This window comes from Podospora pseudoanserina, chromosome 2, assembly GCF_035222485.1.
Source record: "Podospora pseudoanserina strain CBS 124.78 chromosome 2, whole genome shotgun sequence".
Taxonomy (NCBI): Eukaryota; Fungi; Ascomycota; class Sordariomycetes; order Sordariales; family Podosporaceae; genus Podospora; species Podospora pseudoanserina.
Genome location: NC_085921.1, coordinates 1,174,887 through 1,200,019, shown reverse-complemented (window position 1 = coordinate 1,200,019; position 25,133 = coordinate 1,174,887). Strand labels below are relative to the sequence as shown.

The 25,133-nt window shown below is 52.3% G+C and overlaps 5 protein-coding genes across 5 annotated transcripts; 3 read left to right on the top strand and 2 right to left on the bottom strand.

The window, feature by feature from the left end:
• Positions 1-7,247: 7,247 nt before the first annotated feature.
• YTM1_1 (ribosome biogenesis protein ytm1) lies at positions 7,248-10,428 on the bottom strand. The gene is made up of 4 exons (XM_062943939.1): positions 9,973-10,428; positions 9,246-9,902; positions 8,201-9,198; positions 7,248-8,134 (listed from the first exon to the last, which is right to left on the bottom strand). The coding sequence occupies exons 1-4, from the start codon at positions 10,138-10,140 to the stop codon at positions 7,429-7,431; spliced, it is 2,529 nt and encodes an 842-aa protein (XP_062802709.1). The 5' UTR covers positions 10,141-10,428; the 3' UTR covers positions 7,248-7,428.
• Positions 10,429-11,584, top strand: rpl36_2 (ribosomal protein L36). Its single transcript, XM_062943938.1, has 5 exons — positions 10,429-10,721; positions 10,858-10,875; positions 11,009-11,109; positions 11,173-11,254; positions 11,314-11,584. Exons 1-5 carry the CDS (start codon positions 10,680-10,682, stop codon positions 11,392-11,394), a joined length of 324 nt encoding a protein of 107 aa, XP_062802708.1. The 5' UTR covers positions 10,429-10,679; the 3' UTR covers positions 11,395-11,584.
• A 221-nt stretch (positions 11,585-11,805) lies between these two features.
• QC764_202350 (uncharacterized protein) lies at positions 11,806-14,931 on the top strand (the record flags this gene model as incomplete). Its single annotated transcript, XM_062943937.1, has 3 exons — positions 11,806-13,213; positions 13,269-13,945; positions 14,001-14,931. Exons 1-3 carry the CDS (start codon positions 12,113-12,115, stop codon positions 14,929-14,931), a joined length of 2,709 nt encoding a protein of 902 aa, XP_062802707.1. The 5' UTR covers positions 11,806-12,112.
• Positions 14,932-14,987: 56 nt separating this feature from the next.
• QC764_202340 (uncharacterized protein) lies at positions 14,988-17,332 on the top strand. Its single transcript, XM_062943936.1, has 2 exons — positions 14,988-16,195; positions 16,267-17,332. The coding sequence occupies exons 1-2, from the start codon at positions 16,138-16,140 to the stop codon at positions 17,118-17,120; spliced, it is 912 nt and encodes a 303-aa protein (XP_062802706.1). The 5' UTR covers positions 14,988-16,137; the 3' UTR covers positions 17,121-17,332.
• Positions 17,333-17,381: 49 nt separating this feature from the next.
• On the bottom strand, positions 17,382-24,871 carry QC764_202330 (uncharacterized protein; the record flags this gene model as incomplete). The annotated part of the gene is made up of 3 exons (XM_062943935.1): positions 17,382-19,286; positions 19,342-24,364; positions 24,589-24,871. The coding sequence occupies 3 exons, from the start codon at positions 24,869-24,871 to the stop codon at positions 17,906-17,908; spliced, it is 6,687 nt and encodes a 2,228-aa protein (XP_062802705.1). The 3' UTR covers positions 17,382-17,905.
• Between the last annotated feature and the right edge of the window lie 262 nt (positions 24,872-25,133).

Sequence of the window (25,133 nt, the reverse complement as noted above, 5' to 3'; positions counted from 1 at the left end):
TGCAGAAGGCTATCTTTTCAGTTCAGAACCATCAGGCGGTCTGGCAAAACCGAGCTTGCCAAATCAGGTGTTGCTGTCTCTGTCATATCTGCCATCGGAGTTATGCGCCGGAGCAATGCCGTTGTTTTTAGATGTCCCCGTGAGAACTAACGTGAGCTAACGTGAGGAAGGGTCATGTGAGCTTATCCAGCCCTACAACTTGTCTTGTTGGGTGAGAATAGATGCTTGAAACGGGTGAGGCTGAGATGAGTAGGGGACAGGTTGGTCAGCCGTGTTTCTTTGCGTAAAGGAGCAGCATCATGTGTGACAAGCGGCAATATGAGGTATCAATGTCATTGTTTTGTATCGCCGTTGCATTTATTATTGTCAAAGGAGAACTCTGCAGTAGGTATAGTAGCGAGTGACAGTTGCAGCTTTGTTGCTGTAGCTTCCTTATCAGCGGGCAGCAAGTGTGTCGGTCAGTGTCACGCATGGTGGTAGGCGCTGATGGATATAATGGTGAATGTGGGGGAGTGCAGCTGTATCAGGAAGGCTGGCTGTGGGTTAGGTTGGTTGGTTGGTTGGTATCCTGTAGTACGGGTACAACACCCCCCTGAAGGAAGAATACTAGAGATGGCCAAAGATATCAGATTTGGCTTTGGCACGTGGAGTGGGTGGTGGTGAGGTGGTTACGCCAGCCAGCAGTGAGGCAGTTGATGTTGTTGTAAGAGGCCTCGGCATACCGTGTCACTGTTGTTCTCCGTGACAGAGCCCGAGATTGAAGTCTTGAGATGATCTCGGTTGCTTCCGAAGATGATGGCTGGTTGGGGCTGATGGATGCCTCATCATCGTGCGCGGACTGCGGACGACTGCACCGCCTGGCAGGCTTCGTCAACTGCCGCCGCGTTTCTTCTTTTCGGAAGGATTCCAAGTCCACGGAGGATATTCCGCTGGTTGGTTGGCACGTCGTCGGGGGTCGGAGGTTGGTCTTGCTCCTGTAGGAAGCAGCTTGAAGCTGCACGGTATCTTCACCGCTGCTCCACATCATTCGAATTGGGACAGGCTTGCATGACACGTCAGTAAGATTGAGACTGGAAATGCTACGCTATCGCCCGTAAGTGATGTGCTTTTTGTTATCGTATTTCATGCGTTCAGCGCTTGCTCTTGTTCGGGAAGAGAAAGAACCAGGGCGGGGAATTGCAAACGATAAGACCGGATACCCCGGGCAGCTCCCGGCCCGAGCAAGCGGTGGACGGCCATAAGGCAGAGAACCTGTGTTTGTGCCGGAAATGGGACGGAGGTTACAGTTGCATATTTTCTTGCTTTGGTTAGTCCTTGGTATGATCAACTTTGCGCAAGCGACTGTTCCAATCCAAGGTTCTGTTTTCCAAGGTTGGACCCGACACCATGTTTCCAGCGTCACGGCACAAAAAAAAACCAAAAAAACCGTGACTGACTGCTGCTTTGATCTTCCCTCAAACAAAGTGAAATAAGGCGTCGTGTATCACGGCAGATGAGAGCCAAGTGCATTCGTGCAGTTTCCTCCCATGTCATGAATCACTGGGCGACTGGGGGCTGGATGTAGGATCGTGCTTCTACCTATACATATGCTACGGTCCTTTCTTGAACTGTACATATGTGGCCGGGTGACACGACAGGTAGGCCGCATGGTCCCGCATGAGTCTACTCGGGGAGACTAGAAGGAAAGGGGAAGGGGGTGGTGACTGTACCCGATGCCAGCCTGGTCTGCTTCTCCGGGAGAGTAAGCAGGAGTGATATTTTGAGATTTTGGTTGATTTGATCAGGAAGGTTTGGGATGGGATGGATGGAGCGGGCGGGTAGGTATGACGGAGGGAACGACGATGAGGGATACACAGCATCACTTTTGCACTTTTACTTGCCTGTGCTGGAACCAGCAAAGAAAATATCGCTGCAAGTACGATGGTTTTCGTGGCTCCCTGTGTGAGGGCTGTGTGATTGGCTGTATTTCGGAAGCAATGTAGGTAATGGTTGCCTTCTTTCTTTCTGTGCCTTTCATCCCCTGCCAGTCCGGCCAGTCTTATCGTCTTGCCAATATGGTCTTTCCCGACAGCGAGGTACCTGCCCCGGGTGCTGCATCTTGCATTCCTCATTTCTTTTTCCTTTCTTTTTCTAGCCCCTTATTGTGATTCGTCGAGAAATGATTAGAGCGGTAGCCACCGAGGTCGGAGGTCAAACTCGGGGCTTACTCCGGCTCTTCTTTGCTGCCATCTGGCTTTGCTTTGTTGGACAGATCGTCCCGACAGTCTGGACCAAACGTTGTCCGAGGTCGGGAGTAGTTTTTGTTCGGAAATATCACCGGATTTCGTCATAGATGCAATGCTCGAGGTGTTGAGATGTTCCCGGTCTTTGTTTGAGTGTCGTCAGATGGCTGACTGATGATAGCAAACCTGTGTGTTACAAATTCTAGCTGATTACAAAACCAAAGGCTCGGAGATATCATGAGGAGGCCTCGGTGTTGGTCGGTAGGCTTTCGGGAATTAGGGAGTGGCATGTGTCGTCGGTAACACTCATTTGTGCCCGGCTTACACGAGGTCTCGGATCACTTTCAGTCAACATTGCCGATGCCGAGTAGACTGGCCTGGGCTAGGCTGAACAGAGACAATTGCGTGTCTGATGCAGAAAACTCTTACTTGCAGACCTGTTTCGTTGGAAAGTTTGGTTTAAGTGAGACCACCGGTGAAGACGGGGAACGAAGGGACGAGGTGAGAAGTACCGGTGAGGTGACCGGGTTCTGAATACCTGCTTAAACTGCCTGGTACTTTCTATCCCGATTCCAAGATCATCACGGGCTGGGCAAGGGCAGCTTCACTGCTACACTAGGTGTGAGACCAGCGGTGAAGAACGCCAGAGATAATGAAAGAACGGGCACGGGACGGATGGTGCCGGTACGGGTCGCTCTCGGTCGGTAAAGGGTAGCAACAGGTTGCAGGTTTGGGCAGCGAGGCAGGAGGTGAGACATGTCGTTGTGATGCCCTCGAATGTGTGCTGTCTGTATACCGGTCTCGACAATTGTCGAGAGTAGTTTCGGTACCTTGAGAGAGAAAAGGCCAAGTACCCCTGAGTCTAGAACCCTGAACCTTGATCATGCCAACGACGTGAGAGACATGATGCGGCCTAGTCGGGAGCTGGGAATCATGATTCAAACAATGTTTGGTGTGGTCTGGGGTCTGTATTTGTCGAGTATCTTCGATGAACCCTGACCTTGTCATGAGAAAGTGACAAGCAAGACACTCGGATGCGGCTAGAACCAAAATCAGCCAGCACAGAATGACGGACTTGAGAAGAATCATGCAAGCAACTGGCCAGTGGACCCTTGAACCTTGAGCTCATCACGAACCGATAGTGCTGGCAGCCAAGCAAGACGAGACAGCAACACATGAGGCTACCTTATGGAAGCAGAATGATTTGCTTGTGACCTTGAGCCTGACCTTGATGGCCTCGAAGATGCAAGCACCTAGCCGAGATTCTCTGAGCGTGATATGTGACTTAACAACAGCCGCGGATGAGACATACGACGGTCAAGACATGGCGCCTCTGAAATCGTTCTTAGATATACCTTGATAGCCTCGAGCAGTCATGAAAGAATGTACCCAGCCGTCGCGGGGTTGACCCCTTGACAAGGCGGCGAGGTTCTCGATTTCGCGTTCTGAAGCAAGCAGGTAACCGCGAAGCAAACGTCATCTTGGAGCGGTCAAAAAGAAGATAGCCAGGATGGAGATGGGGAGGGTGGCATTTGGATGAGGGATATGGCTACCCGCATATTTTCCCCTCTCCTGCCGAGCAAAGTCTCAGTATCTGACAACGACAGGCGACTGACAAGACAGCCGACAGGAGGGACAGAGACATTTGAGGCGTTTTGTCTCTTTTCCTGCGCGGGGGTTGCAGGAAGAAAGGAGCGGTCAATGAGGAGGGGGGTGAGGCTTGACTGGCCTGGGGAGGGCACACAAGCAAGGATGGGGGTATGATCAAGCAGCGGGTACTTGCAGCGAGTTGATAGATTTGGATGTTTTAGATTGATGGGCAGGGAAGCTCCTTGTGGATTTCAATATTTTCCCCACATCATAGGATGGATGGGTGGTGTTGAACGAGGCGTGTTGGAAGCATTGTGGTAAAGTGAGGCGAGGAGACGACAGGGGGGAATGGTGGGTCTGCTCAGGGGTAATGTTTCCAAACAAACAAAGTCAGCAGACTGGACATACTGCTTGAGATTGACCCTGTGTACGAGCACATAGATAAGTTGCTCAGATAATCTGGGGAAGAGGTGGCACAGGGTTGAGGTAGGTATCACAAGTAAACTGGGAATGAGTAACACCGAGAGGTCATCAGCTGCAAAGGCGCTGCAAAGTGAGGACCTTGATGGCTTTGGGACTTTGCAGCAGCAAGCGGTAATTCATCATTCTTTGAGTCTGCTCTCTTGGTATGCATGCAGGTATGTAACTCGCATCAATGCCAATTGCCTTTGCATCTGAGGATAGACATGAGACGGATTTCCTGTTTCGGTATTGGCTCTCTCGCGTTAAGTATCGTAAACTTTGGCATGGCAGCTATCACTCTGTGCTGTACTACCTGTGAAAGGACGGACATACCCGACCATACCTAATCTTTGACCTGCTTCTTTCGGTGGTGAGCAACTTTGATGATGGCTGCTGGTGGGCTCATTTATTCGCACTATGCCATCTCTGCGTCTCTGCATTCTTGCAGGTTGCCTCAGTCCAAGCCTGTTTACCGACGAACAGATGGAGGCTTCTGTCTTGTCATTTCAACCACTCACTCTCGCCCTCACCCCTCCACGTCGAATAGGCCTCTCAACTATCTTTCAAGACCTATTGGTTATCTTTTCAAGACCCTCCAACTATCTATACAAGCCTATCAAGTATCTTTTGAAGCATAGTTTAAAATATAATATACGTCAACCTACTTTTACAGTACCAATCTCTTCATCCACAACATACCCTCCTTGTTCAGCTGTTATTTATGTATATAAACTACGCATGCATCATGTCGGTATATCACCGTTTGTGAATGGACGGTTCCCCTCCCAGCCCCCTTTCTTTCCCCTGGTTTGCATATGCTCATTTCTTCTTTTGATCTGTTGTGTGATCCTTTTTGAGGGGAAACAATCCTTTGAAGCTGATTGGCTGAACAAAAGAGCGAAAGAATAGAAAAAAGAAGGAATAATGCCGGCCGTTCCGATCAGCGAGATGCAACTTGCCGGCCCGAGGCTTGGAGGTGTTCTATTCTCTCGGGTCACACAAGGCTTCCTGCCTCGACATGGATGGGCCAGCCAGCGCGGTGAAATATTGCTTTGTTTGCCGGTGACTTTGTTTCAGAGCCAGCTCGGATCATGGCCTTGGCTGTTGTCGGATCAGGTAAAAGTGAAGCTGGAATATATTGCTTGCTGATCTGTGCTTGCGTATAGTAGTCGGTGAGTCGGTGTGGCTATTCTGGGAGACAGGGCAAGGCGGACGTGTAGCAAGGTGAAGACAATCTCGTCTCAGAGGACGCTGCAGAAGTGGCCGCATTGTCTCTCAGAGCAACAAGATAAACAGACGGCACGATTTAGCCGGAGAAGAGATGCCTCACAGCTGTTTGCTTCTTTTCACATAGATCTCGTAATTCTTTTTCTTCGACAGTAAGAGGCTCCTCGATCCTAACATGCACATGAGATGAATCCCATCTCACATTTCCAAATCCCATAGAGCAAGAACAGACCCAGCACAATGGATGAAGTGGGTACGCTACGGTTACGGGAACGGATGCGGTAGCGGTAGCGGAGAAAAGAAGGCAACGGGTCCTATCGTCCCCCGTTGACCCATAGACAAGAAACGGACAGCGGAAGGAAGGGAGGGAGGGAGGGAATAAACGACCGACGGATCTTTTTCTGACTACCCCTTACCCGCTCTCTCTCCAATCTCCTCTCATCACACCTCATCCCAGTGCCCACACCCCATGTCTTGCTGTCTCCTCATAATTTTCTCAAAAGCCAGAAAAAAAGCGAGCAGCTGACAACTTGAACAACGGCTAGTTGCTGCAACTCATACAGTCTGTACAATCTACCCCAAACCTTGGCCCTCCCAACTGGTCTGACGACAATGGGTTTGGAACTCAAAGTACTGTACGTACTCGACATGACAGTGAACATCTCTCGACATCCCATCCAGTCACCGTCCTGATCCTGCCTCTTGAAGGACGCCTTGCCACGCTAAAGACGCAGAGACACGCATATGAGCACCTGTCCATGCAGCAGTTAGCTTCTTTCTCTTCTCCTGCATCTTTTTGTCTTACAACCGATGTCCTGAGTAAAAGACACATACACACACATCTCTCTCTCACCACCAAACAACGCCCCCCCCCCCCTCCACCTCACTCGGCATTTCCAACTCCGTCTCTCCCGAACTTCCGCTTTCTCTCCCTCCTGCATCCCCCTCCAGCAGCAGCTGTGCATACTGTACGATACTAGCACGCCTGCCCGCCTACCTCCCCTTCCCCAATCTTGATACTCAGCTCGCCCCCCTCCCAATCCACCAAAAAAAAAAAAAAAGCAACAACCATTCCTTTCCTCAATTGTTGGGAGCTCCCAAAAAGGCGGGGGAGAAAGAGATACAGCAGATCGTCAGATCCCCGGGTCCGATTCAACCGATTCGATAATTAGTGTGCATGTTACCTTACTGTTGATATCATGATAATTTATCATGTATGTTTCTTTTTTCACACACACACACACACACACACACACACATGTATCTGAGACATTTGGTACCTACCATTTCTTCTTCTCCCAAGCCATACCTACCTAGGTACTTTACCCCAAAGTTCTGGATCAGTCCACGAAAAAAAAAACCACCTCCTCCACACCGAAACACACCACCCCGAAGGAAAGAATTGAGCGCGAGCGCGCGCGCGCGCGCGAGAGAGAGAGAGAGAGAGAGAGAGAGAGAGAGAGATCGCATCGAAGCGAACCCGGGCAGGGGAGGATCTTTCCTTCATTCCTTCTCCTCTGCAGGAAAAAAAACATGCAAAACTGTTCAAGTGCACATTTTGATCGAGATACCTCACCTCACCTTACCTATCTAGTAAAGAGCACCACCAAACCCTGTCAAAAAAAGATCGTGAAATATTATGCCCGAGACGTCTAGACAACTGGAAAAACCTAGTGAGCGAGAGAGCTCCTCGGAGAACACATCAAGAGGGGCTGGCCTCTGGAGAAACAGGGACAACAAAAAACCCAGAGACCCCACCCTCCGCAATAAATAACCAGGTATGTATTCAATGGTTTGCATGTGAATCGGATTGACCAACGCTAAAAAGAACGCCATTCTACACATCAATACTGTCTGGACTGTGTTGGCTGCAAGCTTCCTTTGCCAACAACGATGCTGCATGAACAACGTAGTCTCCAACCTCCCACTACTCCCCCCTAGGCCTCGGATTCCCCCTAATCTCCCTCACCACCTCCCTCGTCCTCGCATTATCCTCAAAACTAGCCCCAATCAAATCCAGCACCTCCTCCACCCCAAAATACAAGCTCAGCTCCCCCTCCGTCCACAAATACCTCACATCCCTCAAATTGCTCTGCAGCACCTCGCTCAAGTACTTCAACCTCAACCAGCTCCCCGCAAACTGCGCCGTCAACGGCACCTCCCCCTTGCTCGGCAAAAACAAATCATCCAGCTCCTCCACCGAAGCGATGTGCTTCGCGATATTATACGCCTCCTCCTGCCCAATAGACGGCAGATCCATCACATCAGAAACAATCTTCGACGCCAACGCGTCAACCATCGACCCAACCGCCTGCTGCCACACAGATTTTGCCAGGATGGGCTCCCACTCCAGCGCTATCGACCTAACCATCGAGACCGCCGACGCAACGTAGGATTCCGTGTCGTCCAGCTGCAAAAGGTTTTGCTCACCCCCCAACCGATCCCGCAGCATCATCTTTTTGAGACTGAGCTCGTTCGTGTAGGCGCGGTTGGCAAACCCTTGAAGAGCCTTGACGTCGTTGTCTAGTCTCAGCATGTTTTGCGCTCGGGTGCTGATATCATGGCGGGTTTTCCAGGTGGCCGAGAAATCCGCTAGTTTTTCCGATAGCCAGGTTGCGTCATTGTAGAGGAACCTTTTTTTCGTGTCGGTTAGAGATGAACAACATAGCAAAAACTGAGTGAGGGGGGTTCAAACTTACATATTCCCACCCTCCTTTGGAGCGTAGTAGTGAGGCGAGATGGCTCTGAATAATGCCAGCGCAAGAGTCGGCACACCGAACAGTCCAGCCGCAGCTGCTGCTACCGGGCTACTCGCGTGTCTGTCCTGGGTCAGAGCCGCACCATCTTCCACAATGGCTGCTATTAGGTCCAAGACAGGATGTGGCATCGATGAAATGCTATATGTCTCCTTCAACACTAGTTCCCTGATCTCTGGCTCCGATTTTGTAGCTGTCGCTGTAGCCGTAAGCGCGTCATTATTAGTATCATCACCCCAGCCCCAAGCATCAGCTGGATCCTCGTCTTCCATCTCGGTCTTCTTCCGTGTCTCCTCAATGAGCTGCTCCTCCTCGGCAGCCTCATCTCCCCATCCCCAAGCATCCGCTACGTCCTCGTCACCGTCATCCGCTGGTTTGGCAGCTGCCTTCTTCTCCGCCTCTTTTGGCTCTTCTTTTGGTGGCTCATCATCCCCAATACCCCAAGCATCACCCCATCCTTCTCCATCGTCATCAACAGCTGCGGCCCCATTGGCCGCTATTTGTTGACCTTCTGACTTTGACACCATCTGCTTCTCGATCTTTTCTACCCGGGTCGGTTCACCAAAGCCTTTCGACAGCTTTGTGCGGACCGCATCCAATGCGGCTTCCCTGCACTTGGAGAGCCATACCCTCGGGGCACTTTCCGTCCACTCTAGTAAATCTCCCAGATTTGTGAATCCCAGTTTCCGTAGTGTCGCACAGAAGCTTTTGGCGAGAGCGATGACTTGTTGAAACCTCGCCATGTCGTTCAAAGACGATGGGACGGCCGAATCAAGCCATACACTGGTTACTCGGTGTATTACCCCTGGAAGAAGGGTGGGGGAAATGGTCTCGACCAAGTCACCGGGTAATCTTTCAACAAGGAACCTAAAAACCTTTTCGAGATCGGTGAATAAAGACTCGACAGATTTATCTGTCGTACCTTTTACTTCCAGAGTGTTCTGCTTGATGTTAGACAAGATCTATCTCCTGGAAATGGATCACTTACATCTTGTATTTGAATGCCCGGCAAGGTCTCTCTCTCCATATCCATTCTGGGAACGAGGACAGCCGCATTAAGGCTGGCCCAGAGCTGAGCCGTACGCCTGTCAACCTCCTTGTAGGCTTGCAGACCTATCACCGCATCCGAGAGACTCATAGGTTCATCATCCCGGCCGCTGCTCATAGAGACCGTATGCTTCTCAACATCAACATTGATAAGCGCGTTCCACACATGGTCGAAAACCTCATGAACCTCAGATTTGAGTTCAAAAGCTCTGATATCCAGCAATTTGATTGCCCGACAGGATTTGTTGACTGGTATGGCATCAAGTTCCTTCCATGATCGTTCGAGTAGGTGTAGCGCATCCAATATCCTCCGCTCATCTCTTGCTTTCTCAACTTCATCGAGTGTGCGGTTGACTGTCCTGATTCCTTTGAGAGCTTCCTGCACTTGGGCGTTGTAGTTGAGCTCCCGAACCAGAAACTCGGCCTTTGCCTCGGCATCGTGGGTATCCTTCCCTGAGACTGCCGGTGCTTCAGAAGTTTTGATGATTTCGTTTGCTAGCGCTTTCGACCGGATCATGTCGTCCTGGACAGATTGCGCATTGGTTTGCCATGCTCGCACATCGTCGGCGGTATCCTCGTTGATCGCATGAATTTCTGCCTGCTCGGGCACAAAGATATCGTTCTTAGCATCCCTATATTATGCTCAATTGGGTGGGAGAACCTCATACTTGGAGCTTAGCTCTGGCATCTGCGAGGGCCTTGATAGCTTCGGCCAGCGCATCGGGCTTGAGAGGCAGTGACGATACATTTTCTTCTGGAAAAGAGCCGCGTAAAGAAAATTCGACGAGTGCTTGTGCCAGTTGAGTCGCTGAAGGCTCTGGAGTATCGGTAGCCATGGTATGGAGGGGTTATCGCATCTGCTCTCGCTGTTGCGCTGCAGTGGACGAAGATGCGCAGTACTGATAGTGACGTCGCCAGACAGTGGATGCCACCTATCCCCGGGCTCCGCCTGATATGGAAATTTGGACTCGTTCTACTGAGTCCGAGCGGCTGAAAGATGCACAGTATTATATCGGGGAATTCGTCAAGAGATTTGGCGTGGAGTCATCTGTACTTCGTAGTTGCTATGTTGTAAACCCCACGTTGGGAGCGGCCTTTGGGACCAAGTTGTCATTGAAGCTCATCACCAATTGGAAGCTGACGTTCACAAGCTCCGAAGGCCCCTGTGTATTGCCAAGCCTCTGCGGGAAGTGCAGCCACAGGACGGTGGGACACCAGCCGCTCAGCTGACTGCCAGCTGGTCCCCGCCAAGCTCTTGAGCTCCACTCGAACTTTTGCCCTGAAAACTTCAACCACACAAAACTCCAAAACTTTTCCGATCTCCCTTTCCTCTCCGCTCAACGTCACGACGACATTCACGCCATCAACCAGCACAATGGCCGCTACCAAGGAGACTTCCCGCTCTGGCATTGCCACCGTAAGTCTAGACGCTCATCAGTTTCGCATTCGCAGGACAATTCGAGACTCGTGGTTGTCGCAGTTCGCAATCTCGAATTGTCCCGCGATGTCGAAAATAGTGTCAAAAATCAACATGCTAACGTTTTGCTTCACAGGGTCTCAACAAGGGCCACGTAAGATAAAGCCTCTTCTGTCTCACCTCGTGGAGGATCTCCGCGCTGCTTCCTCCTGAAACATGGGGATGTCGAAGCATAACAGCGGATGATGGACACCTGGCTAATCGATACCGTTTTTCCCTGAACATAGAAGACCACCGCCCGCGTCGCCAAGCCCCGCGTTAGCCGCACCAAGGGTCACCTTAGCAAGCGCACTGCCTTCGTCCGTGACCTTGTCAAGGAGGTTGCTGGGTACGTTCTTCTTCTCGTATGGTTCTGGTGGACTTGAAAGGTGGTCGCTAACTGCAAACACAGTCTCGCTCCCTATGAGCGCCGCATCATCGAATTGCTGCGCAACTCCAAGGATAAGCGTGCCCGTAAGCTTGCCAAGAAGAAGGTAGGAACCCTGATAGTCTATTTACAAGCTGTTCTCGGTTGCTGACATTCTCTTCTCAGCTCGGTACTTTCGGCCGTGCCAAGGCGAAGGTCGAGGACATGAACCGTGTCATCGCTGAGTCTCGCCGCGCTGGTCACTAAGCGTAGCGTCGTCTTGATGACGATGAAAAGGGTGGAAATGGGGAGGGATATCACGATGGATTCTCGGAGTATACCCTGCTGCTGAGAGGATATAAAACCCCAGTAGTCCCTCCGGACGGGCTTTAGATATTGAGACCAGAATCGACCTCACACTTACCCTTGGTGGAACCAAAAATTGATATATTCTGCTATGTGACATGATATGACTGATTCAAGAGCCATTGTTTGCCCGCTGAAAATGTGATTTAAGAATTGAGATAGTGCCGATCATTCCGCGGACAGAACATGTAGTGGTACCGGTGAAGTCCATCCCGTAATACTATTATAAGCTGATTGCTAACTCTGGAACAAAGCCGGTGATTCATGCTCATTGCACCGGACATTTGTGTCACTTTGTGATCTTGAATTGAAGGGAACATGAGCATGTGTACGAAGTGAGGCACACCAGCCACATCCAGAACGCCACAATTTGATCTCCGTGCTTTTTTGTCAACGAAAGTGGCTGGAGTCCAGTTGTTCCATCCAGAAGGGTCCTTGAACTCCACATGACAGCACCCACATCCATGTGCAGCGGCGCGCGTTGGAGACTGTTCGAGACTCGGAGTTGGAGGCCAAGGACGGACACTCGACGACAATCGATGCGCACGACAGCGCGCCGCCAGCCGGAATCAAAGGTTAAGAAAGGGTGATATAAACTCTTTGGGGACCGGCCAATGCGATGACATATCGAGACACGATGCCGCCAGGGCAGGCATACGGTGGTGAACATCAACCGCAGCATCCTCAGTTCCACCCTCAGCAACACGCATACGGGCAACACCAGGCGCAACAGCATCAGCAACGACCTCAGTTACCGCAACCACAGGGACAACCACATCCGCGTCTTCCATCCGTGTCGCAAACTGCCTATCCCCCATATGCAAATGGATACCAAAATGGGAACCAGCAGTACCAACACAATCAATATGTCCATCCCGCATACCCTCAGCAGCAGCACCCACAATCGCAACCACAACTGCAACCGCAGCAACTTCTGCTCCCGCACCCGCAACCACCGGCACAACAACACCGCCAGCACCAACCACAACCGCCGGTGCAGCCGACTGCCCAATACTATCCGGCTTCGGGTGCGCCACAGCCGCAGCCCTATGTAAACTACAGTAATGGGACCTATACTCAACCTTCACCATCACAACCACCGCAACCACCGATACCCACCCCCTCGGCCGCTCCCGTACAATTTGTCAACCTGTCCTACCTTCAGCAATCACCTGCCACACCGAGACCTACGAGTCATGTACCACCGGCATCGCAGCCTCCCGCGAGAACGATGAGTCCTCAAATATCACAGCTTCCTCCGATTGCGAGACCCCCGCAGCGAACACCGTTTGCCGAAGATAGCCCAAAGCTCAATGAGCGACCGCCGCCTTCTCGAGCGGCGCCTTCATTGAAAATACCAAAAGACCAAAGGCGACCTAGCGTTGGGGCAGGAGTTGCAAAGTCGCCAGCCACGCCCAGTTCCTCGGCACATACCGAAACGCTCCCCCTTTTAATATCTGTAGCTGAGGACTGTTTCGCGAAGGCAAACACGGCGTCTCAAAGAGTCGCCAAATCCATGTCTGAGGCGGAAGTAGCGGACCACCACAAATTAGTGGCGACTGGCTTGGGGTGTCTGGATGTTGCTCTCAAGTCGAACAAGTTGTGGCCTCGACTGGAAGCGAGGCTGTGTTTGCGATATGCCAGCGTATTGATTGATGAAACGACCAACATCATGGAGGCAGAAACGACCCTGACGAGAGGGATAGCTGTTTGCGACAAGGTAAGTTTATGTTGCCTACCGTTGCATGGAACCAGACGCTGACAGGTACTACCAGAACCGATTTCTTGATCTCAAATACTGCTCCCAGTTTCTCCTCATGAAGACGCTCTTTCAACGAAATCCCAAAGCTGCTTTCAAGCTCATTGAGGGGCACATTTCGGATTGCGGGACTTACAAACATGTTCACTGGATCTATGCTTTCCGGTTCCTCAAGGCGTCGTTCCATCTCCAGGCCGGATCTCCAGCCGAACACGGCGCGATTGACAATCTACGAAAAATTGCCGGGGTTGCCAACCAGCGCAAAGATTTTTCGATTTTTGCCATGGCCATGCTGTTAGAAGGGTTCGCCCACATGACCACCATGAAGGATGACTGGGCCAACCGGGTGCAGTTGTGTGTTGCCCAGGTGTCCAAGATACAGTTGGAGTCGTCTATTCAGATACCACAGATCGATATACTGTTGCGACTGCTTGATTTGGCCTGCAGTCTTCACCAGAAATCACATCAGGTTGCGGCGCAAAAGTTGACTGTTCTTCAAAGACAGCTGGAAGAGCTCAAGAACTCGCCGGACTGGCCGCTTCAGAATGGGGAAGTGTTTTTGTCTATCAACCGGATGTCGAATACGGCGCCGACGGTTAGTAACGATACGAGGGCGGTGGTGCGGCAGGGAGAGGGGAATGCAGACTATCTGGTCTTGTCGACATTGGGGAAGCAGGAGGCTTGGGCTATAGCGTAAGATTTCCTGTCATTCTTGCAGTCGCTCCAACTAGACTGACAACCATCACAGCTGGGTCTTCAACGGCATCGTCGCCCATTACAGAGCCACCACCCCCGGCCGGAGCGCAACCTTGTGGAACGAAGGCCTCCGCGTCCTTGACGACACCAAAGTCTCCACCGCTCCTCAGCCCCTTCCAGAAGCCCTCAGGCAACACGACTGGGCCAGAGAACTAACCTGCTACACCCACATTCTCATTGGGCTTCAGGCAGCCACAGTCACCGACTGGGCCAGAGTAAAGCAGAGCCTTGATGCCATCCACGAGCAACCGCACACGTCCCCCTCGCCGGGCAGTTCGGTCGATATCTTAACCCTCTACCTCGAAGGCTGCCAGCAGCAGGGCATGGCCAACATGGACGAAGCGCTCGCCATCTGGAAGAACCCCCGTTTTGAGCTTGATCCCACAGGGGCGTACAAGAATGGCTCCCGGCTCGAGACAGAATTGTGTATCCTTGCCGCGCTGAACAGGGTGTACATTATGCAAGAACCCAACCACCGCGACAGCGCCGAGACGGCCGAGTTGATTGACCTCCTCCGCCCCATCTGCGAGGACAATCCCGATCTTGAAATCAGAACGGCCTGGAATCTGGTGTTGGCGTCGAGCACATTTGAACCGGAGCTGTCGCTCAATCAAGCGAAACGGCACATCCAGGGGGGGCTTTCGGGAGCGCAGCAGCTGAACAATACGCAGTATTTGAGCATGGCGCTGAATATTATGAGGTGTAAGCTGTTTGAGAATGTGGTGGGGGAGCAGGCGCTGAAGAGTGCTAAGGCGGGGGCGACGCAGGCGAGGAAGAGCGGGAATTTGTTGTGGATGAGTGTAGCGGAGGGGATGCTGGGACAGAGTTTTGAGATTGAGGGACGGATGGGGGAGGCGGGAAGGGCGAGGGGGGAGGGGGTGAGGTTGGCTAATGAGGCTTATGAGAAGACGCAGTTGAGGTAGGGGGTGGGAGGAATATTTTGGAGGGATGGGAAGGGATGGGAAGGGATGGGAAGGGATGGGAAGGGATGGGAAGGGGATGTGTGCATTATGTATGTTTTTTTTTGGTTTGTTTGTGGTTGTTGTGTGTCTGGCGTTGTTGTTGTAGTTTTTATGAGACAGGGAGGAAAGCGTGGGATGATGATGGGATACCCTTTTTTTTTATTTTTTTTATTTTTTTACATTTGATATTTGTAGGGCTAGCAGCACCAAGCGAGCGTTTGTTCAGCATGGCATTTGGGGTGGGAAATTTGAGAGGGACAAATGGGTGTATTAAATTACAATGGGGGGGAGGGGGGGGTGATGTAGTTTTGTGGCTTGTGGTAATATAGCTGGGAGTTGTTGAAATTGACTTGGTGCACCGACAGGCATGGTGGATGCTGCAGGTGGTTTGGGGCTACTAAGACCATCCCTTTTGAGAAACATTTTTAGCGTGAAAGAAGGTGGTGGTTGCCGAGAGTCTCGCCAATATCCTCGGGCTGGTGATGTTTCCGAGATTCTCCTCCCAATCCCCGGCCCGACACCAACGCTGAGCAACCTTCCCGAAGATCCCCACTCCCTCCTTGCCAAGCTATTGCACCAGCGCTATTCCTAATCAGATCCGTTCGCGCATTCGTTCAGCAACGAAGCCAGCAACAGCTTTGTCTCAGCTGCTTCTGAAAACTAGTCTATCGGAGAGACAGGAACGGGGTGAATAAAGTCATCATCTTTTTTTCTCTCTCTGCGCAAGTTTTTATCTTATTACTTAATCTTCGAAAGTAAATCGAATCTACCCTCCGTAACAAGCGTTCATTTAATTTTAGTGGCATCGGGCGGTCGTTATTGCAACCTGGCCGCTTCTGCTTTGTTACTGCTGCTGCTGCTGCCCCTCAATCCTATCCTCGGACAGAAGATTATTACGGATATTCCGTCATACTTTCTGCGAGCTTCACAACTTCTCCTTTTGCACACGGGTACTTTTTGAGTTTTGCGCCGCCGCCGCCGGAGACAGGTGTTGCATTTTGTTGGAGCTTGCGACAAGTGTTGGTGACTGAAACTTGCTTACTTACCGACGAGATCCTATTTAACCTACCTATCACCTATTGATCAAACGGCGATATCATTACCCTCCCAACAACACACACGACACCACCTACTACCTATCAACACCTCCTCTCACCATCCTCAACCATGCCGACCCCAGCAACCCCCAAAATAAACTCCAAATCCCCCACCATCCGCCGCATTTGTATGTCTTTCCCCCCCACCCAATCCTCTCTTTCTTCCCCGTCACTGACCCTCCTTGCGTTGTGTGTGCAGTAAAAGAAGCCCAAGAACTCACCAACCACCCCTCCCCCTTCTTCCTCGCCTCCCCCCTCGAAACTGACCTCTTCGAATGGCACTTCACCCTGTTAGGTCCCCCCTCCTCCCCCTACGAGAACGGGCTTTACCACGGCCGTATCAACCTCCCGCCTTCCTACCCCCTCCGCCCGCCTAGCTTCCGATTTCTGACCCCCTCCGGCAGATTCGAAGTAAACAGGGAAATCTGCCTCAGCATCAGCGGCCATCACGAAGAGACGTGGCAGCCTGCTTGGGGGATTAGGACAGCCTTGGTTGCGTTACGGTCGTTTATGGAGACGGATGTCAAGGGGCAATTAGGGGGGTTGGAAGCGGGAAGCGAAGTGAGGAGACGGTTGGCGGGGGAGTCAAGGGGGTGGATTTGTGGGGTGGGTTGTAGTATTGGACAGGGGGGGAGGAGGAATGAAGAGGTGATGGGGGAGCATGTGAAGATGTGTCGGGAGATGGGGGTCGTGGAGCAAGGAGAAAAGGTGCCCGAGGAGTTGAAGATGGGGTGGAGGGATGAGATGGGGGAAAAGGTGAAGGAAAAGGAGACGGAGAGTGATGGGGAAGAAACGGCGAGGTTGGCGGAGGGGTTTGTTCAGACTGTTGCTGCACCTGCACCCCTTGGGACGGTTGATAACGAGAGACCTGCTGAACGGGTGCCGACGCCGCATCCGGGGGTTGATGTGCGGGGGGTGCAGCAGCGGTTGTTGGCGGAGGCGAGGAGGGAGGATACAAGTCAGGACGAGGGGGTACCGGTTTGGTTGGATAGGTTGATTATTGCTGTGGCTGTGTTGTTGATTGCGGCTGTGGCGAGGGTAATGCTTGGTTGAGGATGGGGAGGGGGAACTGCATTTTGGGAACTGGCGTTGAATTAACTGCTTTGATGGGGCAGGGGGTGGGGGGGGGTGGGATAATAAGGGAACGGAGTTGTTGGAATTGATACAGATATTTTGTAATTACAATAGCATCGCGGTGAGATCTGGTCGGTGGAATATGGAACAGACAGGACATGGAACTGGGGATTTGATTGCTGATATGTCCAAATTTTGTTCAACTTGGGCTTTTACAGTGAACAGACGTCAGCACGGCCCAGGGCATCCGTCGGGGTTCCCAGACTTGGTATGTATCAGTTTAAGCACACTCATCTTGCAACAAACCAGCAGCCCATCCTGGTCGGTGGGAGACAGAAGAGCCGTTGATAGGTATCAAGAAGGCAAGTCGAGACATGTCGACATTTACATCCAGCACATCCTTTCACCTCAACACAAGCATCACAAGAACACAGAGTACAGAAACCAACCATTATTCTACACATGACTACAAGGAATACACACTCCCCCAATCCGCTAATGCCCCATCTCCTATGCTCCACAAACGCCCAAAATGAAAGTCCCAGTCCTTAAGAGGTACCAGGGGGTATCACAAGTGAAGAAGAATGCCGACGAAGAAAATCCTGTCCAGCCCAACCTCCAACAAAAAGCCCTCTTTTCCTTCTCTCATGGCTGTTCCCTCCCCCATATTTCCTAGCTCTTTTATCCACTACAAACAGAGTGGGGGAGCAACATAGTATCCTGATGCACAAAAGTTCCAACAAAACATCATCCCTCAAACTTCCTCAAGCAGTAACCGTGGGCCTACCACTCGGCAACGACTTTCTCGGCTTGTTACCGGCAGCACTTTGCTCCACTTCCTTTCCCTTTCCTTTATCCTTCTCAGCAGGAGCAGTCAATCCCTCCTTGGAAACCTCCACCACAGTCCACCACCACTCTCCAAGACCTCTCGCCATCCCGGCAATCTGCTCCTTGAGCACGCCCACGCCCTCCAACCAATCCATGATCAGCTCCGCCTCAAACTCCATAATTACCGGCTTGACTGTCTTGACCAGCTCGTCAGGCCTCATGCTGCCACGTGAAGCCAGCGTGATCACCACCACGCTCAGGTACTGGATCCACATGTCCACATTCAGATCGCCGTGGCAAGTCATCCAGACCGGAACCGCCCCTCCCGGTCCCGCAGCAGGCGGTTTGGCAGCCAAAATCTTCTCTCGAAGTTCGACAAGCTCGGCGTCGTCATCGTAGACATACTTGTCGGTGGGAATGATGTCCATCTTGAAGTGCATGTACTCCTTGGGATACTTTCTCGTTTCATAGTTCCCGGGCTCATGACCCATGGGCACATTCTTCTGGTCGAGGATGACAGTGCGAACCCGGCCCATGGCTTGCATATTGACAAGCACCATCGTCATGCCCTTGTCGTCAGCCTTGAAACGAACCGAAGACTTGCCCTTGGTTCTGAACGCCTCGTCCAGCTTCTTCTTGTACCGATAGGCCTGCTCAAACTTCTCCTGGCTGGCCGCCTTGACAAGCTGTTCAAACACTCTAGTGTTGAATCGCCACTGACGACCGTTACTGCAGTCCCTGGAAGACTTGGAGATGACGTGCATGCGCTGAAGCTGCTCGATGGCTCTCTCCACCAGCTCCGTGATCTCGACAGCTCTCATGTGTGGATAGAGGCCGTTACGCTTGTGCACCAACTTCTCGTCTAGCTTCTCTTGGACAGGCGTCACGCAGAGCGAGCGAATCCAGGCCATGGCGACCATCATATCTTGAGACAGCTTGGGCTTGGGCTGGCTGTCCAGTGAAACAGCCAACGGCTCGGATGTGGCGTCCTGGAAACGGTTAAAGACGGATCGCTGGGGGTGATAGTAAGCCTCGCGCCATTCACGGTCCTCGTGCCTAACGGGAGTCAGGGTGAAGTTCTCCTCCAGGGCCTGGCTTGTGGCGGGCAACGCCGTTTTCTCTTCCCAATCCAGTCTGGTCGTCCACTTGATGAGCTTAAGCCAGTCGTAGGCAAGCACATCGTCAAAGTCGAGAGGCGGCAACTCTTCCTCCTCGTAAGCCTTGAGGAACTTCTTGTGAAACTTGGCCGTCAATATGACAATGCTCGACGCGCGATCTTTCCTAAGCATACCCCAGTAGTGCCGCAATTGACTGAGACTGTGAAACTATTAGCACCCTCTTCACTCTCTCGATAACGAAGCAAAGAACTTACGTTTGCTCAGGATATATCCTCATAATCAAGCCCCAATCAACAGAACGAGAAGTACCACCCAGGAGTGTACCGATGGCAACGTAAGTAGCGAGACGCACATTCTCACTTGACCAGTCCAGCCCCTCGGCCCTGTCACCCGGCTGTCTAAGAAAGTCCTCTGGGCACTGCGGGAAGCCAGTATGCTCGCGCTTGGTCTTGATCTCTTTCAGTTTGATCTTCCCAGAGCGAGTGCGAGTGGTCTGCGACTTGGAACCGGGAGGCCTGCCAAGACGTTTCTTCCTGTGGGCAAAAGCCCCGGGCAAGAGCTCTTGATGATCATCATCAGACTCCAGCTCCTGGTAATCAAGGGTGTCCATCGTGAACTGCTTCTGGTCGTTGAAGCGGGCCTTGACCGGCATATGGCTCATTCCATGCTTGGGAGTGATGTTGAGGATGATGAAATCAGGCGCCACACTGCCAGACTCTAGCAAGGTAGACCCATTCTTGGACAATTCCCAGTCTGAGACCTTGTCGATAAGTGTGCAAAACAGCGCATACTTTTTGTCTGTCCAGTCAGTATGGGCATCCAAGTCGCTCTTCTTCGCCATAGTCTCAATGCTTCTGGGGATGTTCTGCTCAAGCTGCCACTTCCGAGTCGGCATATAGCCATCAACAGTGACGCTGGTATCAAGCCTCTTGAAGTGCTTTTGGCTGTGCTCGGGCCACACCCCATCCGCAAATTGTGTCAGTGTAGTGCTCTCGGCAAACGTGAACTCCTTTGGCTTCTCAACCTCTTCATTTAACACCACAGTAATTTCGTCGCAATCCGTGCCCGTAGATTCGCCATCATTCGACTCAAGCTCGGGAGTCCACGACGTCCCCTCTTCATCACTCTCAAACTCTCCATCGTCAACCTCGAGGCTCTCGTTGGGCTCCAAGAATTTAACTGTAGGCGAGACAAGCTCAGGGTTGGGATTGGCATTAAGATTGTAGAAGTAGGAACCCTTTTTGAAAAACCAAGTCGGCATACTGTTCAACCCTGGGTTCCTGATCCTGCCGAGGGATTCGGGTATCTTCGTCGGCGACTTGCTTGGCCGGGCATTGTGATGCATCTTGCTGCCGCCCCGTGTGGGCAAGAGACGGAAGTGCTTGACGGCTTCAACGATGGATGGCCTGTGAATGCTGTCGATGTGGTTGATATTGCCAAGCGGGTAGTGTTGTTGAGGGGGCGACGTTTTGAAAAGCTCGGGATCCACGAGTGAGTCGCTTTGATTTTCTGGATGAGTCGCATGCCCCCCGTTCGACTTGTGCCGTTTCGGGGAAGAGCTCTGGGTCCCGGCCCCGGCCCCATCTTCCGGGGCTTGCCTCTTCTGCCCGACATTCCCGTGGCTCCGCAGGTGATTAGGCCGCAAGGTATCCTTGACAGGCTGGCCAGCAATGTTCTGATTGTAGTACGGGGCATTGAAAACCTCAACCTCAGTGATCTGCCGCCTCCTGGCCCGAAACTTCTGACCATTTGCATTTGGTCGTGCGTCCCTTTCCCCCTTTGGATACTTCGGGTCAGTCTCCTGTAAATCAGCCATCTCTTCCGGGGTAGGCGAGAACGCAGGCGGGATGTACAGTCCTGGAAACGCTTCCTTGATCATTCGCGCGGTGAATTTGACGGCTTCTGCAGAAGGATCCATGCCGTGGCGAACCAGTACGCTGTATGTCTCCATCCTGCCCTGCATATTCCTCAACAAGTAAGTGTGCATGTCTATCAACTTGCGAGCCTGCAGCGAGTTGATGGCAGTCTGACAGTTCTTCAGACTTGGTGGAGTGGTTCCCGGGAACGTCGCCAAATAGACCCGAAGTGCGGCATAAAAAACAGCTTTCTCACCAGGAAACACGCCATTGTTATTGTCCAAAAGATACTGCACGATATCAAAAACCATGGCAGTCCGCACCTTCGCGTTCGTTGCGAGTTGTTCATAGGACGAGTAATTCGGCACGAAGGGCTTGATGCCCTGAGAGTCTTGGGATGGCGCTGGCGCAGTGCTGGCTGGATGTGCTTCTGTCTTCTCCAGTGTGAGCAGGCGATTCTCCGGGTTGAACGCCTGATGAGCATTCGGATCAGGCACCTCTGGATACTGTGAAACACCGACTGGCTGGTCGTCTGGCTGTTCAGACATCTCAACGTCCTGTTGCTCGTCCGGAACCGCAACATCATGCTGCTTGTCAGGCATTTCAACATCAGCTGTGCCATTGAAGACATGCTGGGCCGGAGCCTGGCCTGTCAGCTGCATACTTGGTAAAGCCTGGGTCGCGGGCTTAGTAGCTGAGATCGGCCGGGTGTCCAAGTCCATAGGTTGAGGGCGGGCGCTGACTTGGCCCTGAAAAGTGAAAGGTGCGGCAGGCGCAGCTTTGTTACCCAGTGGCATTCTGGACTGCTGGACAAAGTTCCGCTGGGTTAGCAACCCGCTCTGAATTTGAAAAGGCTGAACCGGCGGGTCTGGGTCTGGAATAACCGTCCCAACCTGAGCAGTCGCCGGAATGGCAGCAACCTCAACACCTCTAAACTCCATCTCGCTTTCCCTGGCTTCGTCTGCAGGCCGCTTTCTCATAGATGGCCGAAGAGCTCCTCTTCGGAGCTTGGTAGCCGTGGCCCCAGTCTTACGGACACCTCGAGTGGTTGGTGTACTGGAGTTCTCAACTGGGGGTGTCGAGACAGGTTCCATGGGTCGGCGCTTGTTAAAGTTGTGTGAAGGATCGAAATTCGTATTGCAGGCATTCTGCCCGGCCGTCAGGTGATACTGTAACCCGTTCGAATTCTTCCACGAACTTCCGCACTTTTCGCAGACGAACTGCTTCTGTCCATTGGCAGCAGTGGTTTGCCCCTTCCGGCCACGACCTCGGCCACCTCCACGACCACGACCACGCCCTCTGCCGCGAGTAGGAGTGGCCCTCTCAACCTCTTCCACTGTAGCTTCCGGAGCAGGTGTCGAAGGTGACGGCTCCCCTAATTCAACCGTCATGTTGTCTGCGGCGCCATCATTTCCAAGTTCGCTCCATCTCTGTGGGGTTGAAGCTGGTACGAAAGGAGCATCGCCTTGCCTCTTGAATACAATGACAAGCGAATCGCTCTGAGCACCACGCTTCCTCCGCTGCGGGTTGAGCGAGTGTGGTTCACCGATACGGACCTTGTAGACGGTACCTGGGGACAGCTCCGGTGGGCGATCATCTCCAGATATCTCGTCTGCTCCCCGCTTCAGTGATGGGCGAGGAGGAGCTGCAACCTCAGCTTCCTCAACGACCTCAATAGCAGCCTCCTTTGGCGCCGCATCAGCCGTATCAGTATCAGCCGCCGGGGTTTCTTCAGCAATAGACTGCATCGACGCAATTCTGGCTTCCTCTAGGGCCTGCTCCTGTCTTCTCAACTGTGCAGCAACGTGGCTTTGCTTCCGGTTCGCCTGGCGCGGGGGTTGTGCCATCAGAGACAGGGCGCTGAGTGAATTCTTTTCGTCGGGGGCAAACATCTTGGGTCGAACCTCTCCAAAGCCATAAGCAGAGCCAGGATTGTTCGCCGCTGCTGTCTGCGTCAAGAGTGGTTGCCCACCGGTAGACTGCCCGCCAGTAGCCCTGTACATGTAGGCAGAGGTTTTGCCGATCCGAATCATCTCGCTGTTGACCTGAAACTGGGTCAAGTGGGCGGGCTGCCGCGTTTCGGCAACTTTTGTCAAGTAGCTTGACAGGTACCGCCGATGTTGGTAGCCGACAGTGGCAACGCTAACCTGGGGATTTGAGGCTCCTCTTGGGCCTGCGCTCTTGATCACCTCGAAGACTGTCTGAGCCAGAGGCTTCTCTGGAGTCCAATGGTTTTGAATCCGCGCTCCAGAATTTTCGTAAAGCGCGAGCGCATTTGGCTTCGGCTCACGGTGTCTGCTAGGATCCGAATACTGGGACGTCTTCTTGCCAGTGGCCAGGAACCTCTGCCACTCCTCGTCGGTGGGATCGCGAACGAACTTGAGACAGTCTTTGAAGACTTTGCGCGTCGTGGGAAAGCAAGCAGCTGTATACTTGATGACTCCTAAATCGGCAAACCGCTGACAACTCTTTGCAACAGTCTTCATCTGCCATGGCTTGCCAGACACTCCAAGCTTGGTTCTCAGATCGGCATAACGCATGACGCCAAAGGCCTTGACGACACCAACAATAGTTTTGCCGAGGGCCGCCACGTCAATGTTTGTTCCCGTCCATTTCGAATGCCAGGAGACAGTTTTGGTGTCCTTCGCCAACTTCTCGAGAGCCTGGGGGTTCAAGTCCAAACCAAACGTGTCGTTATCCACTGTCTTCGGGGCAAAGTCAGCCAGCCAGAGCATACTCGTCTTCATCTTTTGAACTACGACGGTTCGTTTGACAATGTAACCTTTCCTAAAGAGTGAATCTGTTCTCTTGGGTAGAGACCGTTTATCTTGATCGACAAGCTTTCGGAGGTTGCTCTGAAGAATGCCATGGTGCTTTGCTGTGGCAATGCCCTGTAAACAAGCCCACTCCAGAGGTGGAACCTTCTTGTAGTCGATACCGTGATGGGTCAAGGTCTGCCAAACAACTTCTTTTGACGGCACAATCCGAGGTCGGACAGCAAGGCTCTTCTTGGGCTTCTCGACCTGGGCATTGCCTTTGCCTTTGCCATTGCCCTTTCCCTTTCCCTTGCCTTTCGTAGTTGTGGATTTGGCGGCGGGAGCTTCTAACTGAGGGTCAATTGCCGATGACTCGGACGGACCACCGGTGGGCGCCGCTTTGGGTAGAGCCAAGACTTGGTCGAACTCGAGGAAATTCCAATACCTCTTAGGATGGCCGTTAATCAAAATCTGCGGTCTGGACCGGAGCCAGTCCCAAGCCAACCGCGCCGAGGCCAGCTCGGCATCGGTGAGCGTGCTCTCAATGTCTTCGCCATCATCAACCTCTGACTTGATGGGTACTTCTGGGTGGGTTTTGCCACTCTCGCGAGCGAGGGTGCCGTGATATTCACGAATGAACTCAAAGAGCTGTGTGAGAGTGATGCCTGCGGCAATTGTTAGCCTTGTAAGTCTCCAGCAAAACCTTGAACGGTAGGTCAGGCCGCGCGAAATATAGGCAAACTGGTCCAAAAGGGTCCTATTGATGAGTTCCATCTGTATCAATGACCGAGGCGACTCTCAAAAATTGGCGACGACGCGAGTCTCGAACGTGGTGCTGTTATCCAGGAGGTGATGATGGAAGGGTGGTTCAGGAGAGATGTTCACGTACCTTCTGAGCCGCAATAGGCGATCTGCGATATGAGGCCTTCAATAAAGACCTCGAAACCGACTGGGCTCATTGTGACGAGGTGCGCTGCACCATTCTCGAGTGGTGAAAATCGAATTGATGTTGTGTCGCAGCGTGATTTGAATTTTGACGTCTCGAGAATTGGTGGTTTGCAGAGGAATGAAGATGACCGATGATGGGAGGGTGGGTGCGATTTTTTATTTTTTTTTGCTGCAGAATAGAGGGGCAGTTCAAGCATGCTCCGAGGCAAGGTGGGGGACGGCATTGCAAGGAAGCTTTGGCCCTCGTTTCATTAACACTTGGGGAGCTCTTTGGATCTCGTGCCCCACCGTTGAGCTCCATGAATGAAGGAAAGTATATTGACTCGAGCACTTGGTGGCTTGAGTTGGTGGTCATTGGTATCCACAAGATCATATTTTGGCTGAAACTGTAGGCCTGGCATGGTGTACTTGGCCAGCTTTGAATATCTACACTCAAAGCCGAAATCACCACATGCTACCACCACAAGAACCAGCCATACACTTCAC

Coding starts and splice junctions, on each gene's coding strand:
- YTM1_1 (XM_062943939.1), bottom strand. CDS start 10,140: ATGGCTACCGATACTCCAGAGCCTTCAGCGACTCAACTGGCACAAGCA. Junction 9,903..9,972: donor ATGCCAGAGCTAAGCTCCAA/GTATGAGGTTCT, acceptor GTGCCCGAGCAG/GCAGAAATTCATGCGATCAA. Junction 9,199..9,245: donor CGGGCATTCAAATACAAGAT/GTAAGTGATCCA, acceptor AACATCAAGCAG/AACACTCTGGAAGTAAAAGG.
- QC764_202340 (XM_062943936.1), top strand. CDS start 16,138: ATGCCGACCCCAGCAACCCCCAAAATAAACTCCAAATCCCCCACCATC. Junction 16,196..16,266: donor CCCCACCATCCGCCGCATTT/GTATGTCTTTCC, acceptor TTGTGTGTGCAG/TAAAAGAAGCCCAAGAACTC.
- rpl36_2 (XM_062943938.1), top strand. CDS start 10,680: ATGGCCGCTACCAAGGAGACTTCCCGCTCTGGCATTGCCACC. Junction 11,110..11,172: donor CTTGTCAAGGAGGTTGCTGG/GTACGTTCTTCT, acceptor CTGCAAACACAG/TCTCGCTCCCTATGAGCGCC. Junction 11,255..11,313: donor GTAAGCTTGCCAAGAAGAAG/GTAGGAACCCTG, acceptor TTCTCTTCTCAG/CTCGGTACTTTCGGCCGTGC.